The 9,843-nt window shown below is 51.8% G+C and overlaps 1 protein-coding gene across 11 annotated transcripts in view; it reads left to right on the top strand.

Annotated features, from left to right (window-relative positions):
• FAM78A (family with sequence similarity 78 member A) overlaps positions 1-9,843 on the top strand; it is a 39,575-nt gene that overhangs the window by 5,113 nt on the left and 24,619 nt on the right. The window contains exon 2 of one of the 11 annotated variants that reach the window (XM_074394611.1): positions 9,664-9,791. The exons of 9 other annotated variants lie outside the window; for them this stretch is intronic. Coding sequence is in view for 1 of the 2 variants with exons in the window: in XM_074394612.1 (XP_074250713.1) it covers positions 8,911-9,032 (122 nt within the window). In the remaining variant the exon portion in view is untranslated. Of the gene's footprint in view, positions 1-4,390; positions 9,033-9,663; positions 9,792-9,843 lie in introns of those variants that run through there. One more of the 11 variants, XM_074394612.1, reaches the window with a different exon arrangement.

Below are 9,843 nucleotides of genomic sequence, written 5' to 3' on the forward strand. Positions count from 1 at the left end.
CACCCAGGCTGGAGTGCAGTGGTGCCAATCTTGGCTCACTACAACCTCCACCTCCCAGGTTCAAGTGATTCTCCTGCCCCAGCCTCCAGAGTAGCTGGGATTACAGGTGTATGCCACCACGCCGGGCTAATTTTTGTATTTTAAGTAGAGACAGGGTTTCACCTCGTTGGCCAGGCTGGTCTCAAACTCCTGACCTCAGGTGATTGGCCCACGTCAGCCTCCCAAAGGGCTGGCATGAGCCACCACACCCAGTCTTAGGTGGGATTTAAAGCCTCCTCCCTGTCTCCCTTGCCCCAGGCCTCCTGTGATGACTTCCATTTTCCAAGTTTTTAAGCCTTGTGGCGTGAAGGAAAGGGAACAGTGGTTGAGATGACCAGGAACCCCAACCAACCCAGAGCTGTCCCTCTGCTCTGCCTGGCCCAGGGTCCTGTAATTCTTTGTGCGGGTGGGGGGTGTCCTGTGCATGGCAGGGGGCTGGGCAGCATCCCTGGCCTCTACTCCATGCCAGGAGCACATCCCTGCAAGCTGTGACAATCAGTCATGTCCCCAGTCAGGGCCAGACATACCAGACCCAGACAATTCAAATCCTTAAAATGAAAGCCAGGCCCTGTGCTTTGCGGCTGGAGAAGGGACAGCCAGGTAGCAGGAGCTAGGTTAGGGATTCCATTCTTCACAAATGGGCTTGTATCCAAAATGTTAATTCCAAATACTTAACCGAAATCCACAATACCCCCAAACGTTATCCCTGCTTAAAATTAATCCCTAAGCCAGGAGGATAACTTTTTAGAATGACATTCTGGGTCTGAAATATTTGAAATGGAACAATTAAAAAAAAAAAAACAAAAAACAACCATCTCAATAATATCCTGACTTTTACAGACAGAGCTGGCAAAGGGTGAGTTTCTCTGTGCCAGCATGAGAGGTTTCTATATGGCTTTGGGTCCAACCCACATCACTTTAAAAGCCAACCCCCCCCTTCCAAATTGTTGGAGACACCTGCCTCCACAGCCCGGCCCCCGCAATTCCTCAACTGCCACCTGTCAGCTGGCACAGAGTCTCCTAAGTGACAAGTCACAATTTCTCGCCTGTGTGGGAGAAGTTCCACATTGTCCCTGGTTTGCCCTTCTCTGGAGCCCCCTGGGAACCTGGTCCACAGCCACAGCCAAGGCCAAGTCCAGGGGCAGTGTATGGCTCAGGATTCTGCCACAGGGAAGACTTGGCAGGGAGGCAGGGGAGCAGCTCAGATAGAACCTTTGGGTTGACAGGGACACTGCCCCATGCCCATGTGTAGAAGGGTGGGAACCCCAGCTCCCAAACCTTGGGCCAGCCTCTTAACCTTTCCAAGCCTCACTGTTCCCATCTATAAAATGGGAATATGAGTCCTCCCTCAGAGTTGTGATGATAAGAGCTTAGCTCAGCATCTCAGGTATACCAAGCACTTAATATATGGCAGTTGTCAATGCCATGGCTGTCAATCATAATTACTGATAATGTCTTATTCATTACACGGTGCCTGTCAGAGTCATCGGAAAGGAGGCAGTCTTGTTGCTGTTGGTACATTATCCCTCCTCTGGGTTTTAGATACCTTTCTTTAGCATGAGTGCCTTGGACCATGAAACCTCTGAGGGTCTTTCTGGTCGAGACATGTGCTGCCACTGTGTTACGGAAGGCCAGTGACCAGCCTGGACAACACAATGAAACCCTGTCCCTACAAAAAACACAAAACAATTAGCCAGGCACGGTGGTATGTGCTTGTAGTCCCAGTTACTTGGGAGGCTGAGGTGGGAGTATCACCTGAGCCCGGGGAGGTTGAGGCCGCACGTGAGCTGTGATCGTACCACTGCACTCCAGCCTGGGCAACAGAGTGAGACCCCATCTCAAAAAACAAAAAGGCTTGTGGGAAAGGACAGGGCAGGGTTGGAGGGACCTCTGGCTACCACCCAGCCGTGCTGGGATGACGCCGAGAATGGCTGCCTTGGGCCTCTTCCCACCTGCTGTCTCCCAGCGTCCTCCCCAGGAGCTCAGGAGGGCCTCATTTTATGATGTGGTCGCAGCATCTAAGACCTGAAGCTGCTTGCCTGAGCAGTCTTGCTCAGCGCCAGCAGATCTGGGGACAGGCCATGGGGGAATGTTCCTGTTGACCACGTGGCCTCTTCCTGAAGCTGGGCCCTGAGCTTCAGTGTGCAAAGAACAATTGAGGAGGAGGCTTCCTCTCTGTAACCGGAAGGTGGCCTCCCCCATCTGCTGGGCCCTGGCGGAGGCAAGGGTGGGGTGAGTGGGAGAGGGAAGTCCTTGTTTCAAGGCTTTGGGGTGGGAGGAAGTAGGGGGGATGGCCCAGCCTAACAAGAACTCCCCCAGGACCAGCCCCGGCCAAGCAATCACTGCAGCCCTCATCCACTTTTCAAGCACTGGAAACAAACATTGGCTGCTCCCAGGGACGTGCGAGGCGGCACTCGGCAGCTGTAGTAATCAGGGAAGTTACATACTGACGTCCTTTGTTTTGCTGATGAGAGTTGGGTGAAATGAAAAAGATCAGTTGTGCCCAGTGCTTGGGGGAGGGGCACATCCTCACCTGTTTGTGGGAGGACAGTTGAGGCAGGCGAGGATGCTGAGAGGTGAGCTTGGCTGTGCCTGTTACCGTTCACATGTGCGTGCCTTTCAGGTCGGTGGTTGCACTTTTTTTTTTTTTTTTTTTGATTTGGAGTCTCGCTCTGTTTGCCTAGGCTGGAGTGCAGTGGTGCAGACTGGGCTGACTGCAACCCCTGCCTCCTGCCTCAGCCTCCTGAGTAGCTGGGATTGCAGGTGCCCACCACCATGCCTGGCTAAATTTTGTTATTTTTAGTAGAGACGGGGTTTCACGATTTTGGTGAGGCTGGTCTTGAACACCTAACCTAGTGATCTGCCTGCCTCGGCCTCCCAAAGTGTTGGGATTACAGGCGTGAGCCACCGTGCCCAGCCGTACTTTTTTTTTTGAGATGGAATTTCACTCTTGTTGCCCAGGCTGGAGTGCAGTGGCACGATCTCGGCTCACTGCAACCTCTGCCTCCTGAATTCAAGCATTGTCCTGGCTCTGCCTCCAGAGTAGTTGGGAATTACAGGCGCCTGCCACCACACCTGGCTTTTTTTTTGTATTTTTAGTAGAGACAGGGTTTTATCACGATGACGAGGGTTTCGAATTCCTGACCTCAAGTGATCCTCCCACCTGGGCCTCCCAAAGTGCTGAGATTACAGGTCTGAGTCACCACCTCCAGCCTGTACTTTTAGAGCCTTTTGCAGAAACCTTGTGCCCCTAGCATGTTATCAGAGGCGTCCAAAAAAATAATCTACTGAACAAGTGAATTAATGATCATGGGAACAGGAGAAGCAGCACATAAAGTTACATATGGGCTGGGCGCAGTGGTTCACACCTGTAATGCCAGCACTTTGGGAGACAGAGGTGGGCGGATCACCTGAGGTCAGGAGCTCGAGTCCAGCCTGGCCAATATGAAGAAACCCATCTCTACTGAAAATACAAAAATTAGCTGGGCTTGATGGTGCATGTCTGTAATCCCAGATACTCGGAGGACTGAATTGCTTGAGGTGCAAGAATCATTTGAACCTGGGAGGTGGAGGTTACAGTGAGCCGAGATCACACCACTGCACTCCAGCCTAGGGCAACAGAGCGAGACTGACTCAAAGAAAGCAAAAAAAAAAAAAAAAAAAAAAAAACACACGTGAGGATGTTAACTCCAGCACAGCTCCTAATAGCAAAAAGCCAGGAACAACTCAAGGGTCCTTCAACAGGGAGTGAAATTACAGTCTGTCTGCAGTACAGACTCTGAGGCAGGGCCACAGGCGCTGAGGACAAGGTAGAGTTATAGATACTTCCACATGGGAAAATGATACATTGTTATTACATTGTTGTTTAAAGTCATCAAACAGTCTGTAGGGTAGTAACCCGTTTTTGTTAAAAAGAAAACACCGAAGGTTGGGAACAACATATCCTGTGTGTATGCGGACAGCAAGGTCTCAAAGGATGTTTACCAGAGACAGGGTTTTACCAGAGTGCATAGAGCACACAGGGAGGTAGGCGCTTTCAGTTTTCACTTGATACACTTCTTTTTTTTTTTTTTTTTGAAGGGGAGTCTCACTCTGTTGCCCAGGCTGGAGTGCAGTGGCATGATCTCAGCTCACTGCAACCTCTGCCTCCCAGGTTCAAGCGAGTCTTCTGGGATCATAGGCACGAGCCACTGTGCCTGGTTAATTTTTGTATTTTTGGTAGAGAGGGGTTTCACCATTGTCCAGGCTGGTCTTGAACTCCTGACCTCAGGCAATCCACCTGCCTCGGCCTCCCAAAGTGCTGGAATTAAAGGTGTGAGCCACCGTGCCCAGCCTTTTTTTTTTTTTTTTTTTTAGAGACAGCCTCACTCTGTTGTCCAGGCTGGAGGGCTGTGGTGCAGCCCTTGCTCACGGCAGCCTTGAACTCCTGGTCTCAAGCAGTCCTTCCACTGTAGCTTCTCCAGGAGCTGGGAGTACAGGGATGCGCCGCCATGCCTGGGTAATTTTTAAGTTTTTCATACAGGTGAGGATCTCTTGCTTTATTGCCCTGGCAGGCCTTGACCTCGTGGGTTCAAGTGATGCCCCCTCACTTCCAGCCTTAGACTCCCATAGTTGAGGTTTTAAAAAGGAGATTAGGCCAGGCGCGGTGGCTCATTTCAGCATCTTGGGAGGCTGAGGTGAGAGGACCGCTTAGATTCCATTAGAGCCTGGTGGGGGAGAACTGGGTCAGGTTGGGGGCCTTGGCCCAGTTACTTCCCAGTTGTGTGACCTTGGACCTGGCCTCTAACTGCCCTAAGTCTACTCTATAAAATGCACCCCACGGCCCCAGCTCTAGGGAGGTGTGGTGCCCAGTGCAGCCCCTGTGCTCACTGCACCAGCTGTCACCGTCTGCTAAGGTGACGATCCAGTGAGTGGCTCTTGCAGCTGCAGCCCTGCAGGATGAGCAGAAGCTCAGAGCAATTTTGGGGGCCCTGGGCTCTTCACAGAGGTGCCCTGTGGGCTTTGGGGGAGACCCAGCATGCCACTGACAGTCACTGATTCCGGCCACCGATGTTGATGGTGCCTGAAGCTGGGCCAGGTGCTGTGATACATCCCAGATACATGGTGATGGGTGAGGCAGGCCTGGCCCGGCCCTCACGGCCTCATGGTCTGTCTGGGGAACAGACTAGCAACAAATGAGTGTGCCAGTATTTAATCATCCTCATGCATGGGCCACGGGGCAGCGGGACAAGATCCAGTGACCTTGAATACTGGGGGCACCTGGCCCATGTGGAGGGTCTGGGCGGGCTTCTTTGGGGTGGTGGCTGCAGAGCTGAGAGTAATGAGCAGCTATGAACGAGGCGAGGAGGAGGAAAAGCGGGGGCGGAGGATGAGGATGACGCTGCTCCCAGTAGAAGGCCCTGAGAGGGTGGAGTGTGGCCACTGCAGCAGCTGAGAATGGCTGGGGGCCCTGGAGCCCAGGGAGGATGTGTGTGTACACGTGCATGTGTGCGCACACGCAGGGCTCTGGGCTTCAATTGGATCAGTTTTAAGAGCATAGGGGAGTCATGGTCGGTTTAACAGGGTTGGAGCCGTGCAATCGGATTTGTGTTTTTAGAAGATCCCTCAGGCTGCTTCTGGGAGGGGAACAGATTGCAGGAGGCTGGGAGACCAGGGAGGGGCAAGGCCAGGCTGGAGGCAGAGGAGGAGAAGGGGCACAGCCTGGAGGGGCAAGGGGGAGTCCAGGATGGTGCAGTGTCCCGGCGACACAGGCCTCCCCATTGCTTGCCAGAACAGTAGCTCTGTCCACCCATCGGGGCTTCATGGCGTGTTGAAGGCAGGTGCCCTGCAGATGTTTGTTGGATGGGTGACAATGCGAGTCAGGACAGGGACGCTGCGAGAAGCTGAGGAGGCCACTTCAGCCCTGGAAGCATTCTGATGCCTGGGTTTCAGCCTGGACTTGCCTGCTGTCCTGTGGGGTCCCACACCTAGGAGGATGGGAGTGTGACAGGCGGCCTTAGCTGCCTCTGCCCACGGCTGTGGAGGCGAACAGCCTGCTGGCCTCCTAGACTGGGCAGCTGCCTGGGGCCTGCACTCAGAAGGGCCCTGAGCGTGGTTCAAGGGTCTGATGTCACCACATTGAAAATCTCAGGTTCTTTAGGGCCGGGAGCAGTGGCTCACACCTGCAATCCCAGCACTTCGGGAGGCCAAGGCGGGCGATCACCTGAAGTGTCAGGGATTTGAGACCAGCCTGGTCAACATGATGAAACCCTGTCTCTACTAAAAAAATGCAAAAATTAGGCTGGGCATGGTGGCTCACACCTATAATCCCAGCACTGTGGGAGGCCAAGGTGGGTGGATCACCTGAGGTCAGGAGTTGGAGACCAGCCTGACTAACATGGTGAAACCCTGTCTCTACTAAATAATTAGCCAGGCATGGTGGTGCATGCCTATAATTCCAGCTACTTGGGAAGTTGATGCAGGAGAATCACTTGAACTCAGAAGGCGGAGGTTGCAGTGAGCCAAGATCATGCCATTGCACTCCGTCCTGGGCAACGAGTGAAATTCTGTCTCAAAACAAACAAACAAACAAATATCAGCCAGGCATGATGGCAGGTGCCTGTAATCCCAGCTACTCGGGAGGCTGAGGCAGGAGATGAATTCGGGAGGCAGAGGTTGCAGTGAGCCAAGATTGCGCCACTGCACTCCAGCCTGGGTGACAGAGTGAGATTTCATCTCAAAAAAAAAAAAAAGCGGGGGAGGGGAAAGTGGTTAAGATATTGCTTAACTTTAGACTTTTAAATTTAAAATAATTGGGAAATTTCAAGGACAACTATTAACAGAACGTAATTAGAATGTTTAAGTCCCGGCCAGGTGCTGTGGCTCACACCTGTAATCCTAGCACTTTGGGAGGCTGAGGTGGGCGGATCACAAGGTCAGGAGATCGAGACCATCCTGGCCAACATGGTGAAACTCCATCTCCCTACTAAAATACAAAAAATTAGGCAGGCATGGTGGCGCACACCTGTAGTCTCAGCTGCTCAGGAGGCTGAGGCAGGAGAATTGCTTAAACCTGGGAGGTGGAGATTGCAGTGAGCCAAGATTGCACCACTGCACTCCAGCCTGGTGGTGACAGAGTGAGAGACTCTGTCTCAAAAAAAAAAAAAAAAAAAAAAAAAAAGAATGTTTAAATCCCCAATAAGTACAAAGAAGAAACAGAAGAAAAAAACCAACAAAATCTGTACTCCAAAAAAAAAAGGCAGGCAAAAAGCATTAAAAACCTGAGGAGAAATTTAAGAGAAGAGAAGCAAGTTCATATAAAAATAATTTGTCTGGGGCGGTGGCTGGCTCATGCCTGTAATCCCAGCATTTGGCAAGTTGAGGCGGGCGGATCATCTGAGGTCAGGAGTTTGAGACCAGCCTGACCAACGTGGTGAAACCCTGTCTCTACTAAAATGCAAAATTAGCGGGGTATGGTGGTACCTGCCTGTGGTCCTAGCTACTCAGGAAGGCGAGGCAGAAGAATCATTTGAATCTGGGAGATAGGGATCACACCACTACACTCCAGCCTGGGTGACAGAATGAGACTCCATTAAAAAAAAAAGCTGGGCGCGGTGGCTCAAGCCTGTAATCCCAGCTACTCAGGAGGCTGAGGCAGGAGAATTGCCTGAACCCGGGAGGCGGAGGTTGCGGTGAGCTGAGATCGCGCCATTGCACTCCAGCCTGGGTAACAAGAGCGAAACTCCATCTCAAAAAAAAAAAAAAAAAAAAGGGCTTCAGGTCAAATCAGGGCTACCTGGTCTGGGAGAGGCACACCTCTAACTGCTGATGCCACCATAACCCTCAAAGGGTCTCCAGAAGCTTCCACCGACTGCTGTTGGCTGCACCAGGCAGTGAGTATCAATGCATTTAATCATCACAAAACCTGGCAGGCAGACGGCGGTGGATTGTCTGAGGACTGCTGATCAGACGGTGGAGGCCCAGTGCGTCTGTGACTGGACCACAGAGTGAGTAGCCGGGGCTGACAGTGGACCCTGGGCTGCTGCAGGTGCCCCTGAGCTGTGCCCTTGACTGCACGCTGCAGGTGGAGGGATCCACGCAGCTGGCGCTGATTTGGCGTGGGCCCTGAGCCATGCACGCCCTTCGAGACGCAGTGCTGTCTGCCAGCCCAGGAGGCTTCTCACCTGTCTGTCTGAGCCAGGGCCTGGGAGTTTCAGGGCTGGGGAAAGGAAAGGAAACTCAAGGCTGGGGTCAGGAAGAGGGGGACCATTCTGCTGCTCAACCCCACTCCCCCAAACCTGGCCTTTAGCTCTTCACAAATGAAAGGTGACAAGGCCAAAGCAAGGTTCCTTACGCCAGTTCGCTTCTGCCTTAAAAAACCAAACCACCAGCAATCTTTTCCAAGCAAGTATAAGCACTGCGTGAGGACAGAGTGGGCATTTCCTTCTAGAACAGAAGACTAGGCCCCCCTGGACAAAGAGACCCTGAACCCTGTCTCCATCCGTGCTGGGGGACTAAATGAGCAGGCTCACCCCGTTGTCATCCTGCCTGCTGCTGCGGGGCCCCAGATCTTAGGAGTTGCTGGGTACTTCTGGACAGTGAGGTTGTCTGAGCTGCCTCTAGGTTCCCTGAGTCTGGGGTGGGTGCTCCGGGGCTGGGCAGGAGATGCCCACTAGGAAGCTGCTACTCTCATGAGTGAGCTTTTCAATGAAATGAACAGGAAAATTAGCAAAATCATGTTCCTCATCATTCCTCCTATAGCGGCCCCAATTTTGCTAACTGCTACCATTATATGATGCATAAGTAGGGGAATGCATTTTAAAAATTATGGTAAAACCTATGTAGCTTATTACAAAATTGACCATTTTATTTATTTATTTATTTATTTTTGAGATGGAATCTTGCTCTGTCGCCCAGGCTGGAGTGCAGTGGCACAATCTTGGTTCACTGCAACCTCAGCCTCCCAGGTTCAAGCAATTCTCCTGCCTCAGCCTCCTGAGTAGCTGGGACTACAGGCGTCCACCACCACACCTGGCTAATTTTTGTATTTTTAGTTACAGACAGGGTTTCACCATATTCGTCAGGCTGGTCTTGAACTCCTGACCTTGTGATTCGCCTGCCTCAGCCTCCCAAAGTGCTGTGATTATAGGTATAAGCCTCCACGCCCAGCCTATTTTTAAAATTACTTTTTTAAGACAGGGTCTGGCTCTGTCACCCAGTCTGGAGTTCGGTGGCATGATCTTGGCTCACTGCCACCTCCACCTCCCAGGTGCAAGTGATTCTCCTGCCTCAGCCTCCCGAGTAGCTGGAATTACAGGCACACACCACCATGCCCAGATACTTTTTGTATTTTTAGTAGAGATGAAGTTTCACCATGTTGGCCAGTCTGGTTTTGAACTCCTGACCTCAAGTGATCCACTACACCTGGCCAAAATAGACCATTTAAATCATTTATTAGTGCACAGCTCAGGGGCATTTGGTCCATTCAAGGTGGTGTGCAGCCTTGACCAGCATCCATCTTCAGAACTCTTTTCATCTTGCAAAACTGAAACTTCTTACGCAGGAAACGTCAGCTTTCCGTTCCTCTTTCTCCCAGCCTCTGGTGACCTCCATTCTTCTTTCTGTCTCTGAATTTGACAACGCTAGGGACTTCACATAAGGAGAACCACACAGGATGCATCTTCTTTGTGGCTGGCTTATTTCACTCAAGGCCGATCCGTGTTGTAGTCTGTGTTGGAATGTCCTTCCTCCTTAAGGCTGAGGAACATTCCGTTGTACGTATATAGCATGTTTTGTTTATCCATTTATCTGTCATTGGACGCTAGG

Source organism: Saimiri boliviensis, chromosome 2, assembly GCF_048565385.1.
Source record: "Saimiri boliviensis isolate mSaiBol1 chromosome 2, mSaiBol1.pri, whole genome shotgun sequence".
Taxonomy (NCBI): domain Eukaryota; kingdom Metazoa; phylum Chordata; class Mammalia; order Primates; family Cebidae; genus Saimiri; species Saimiri boliviensis.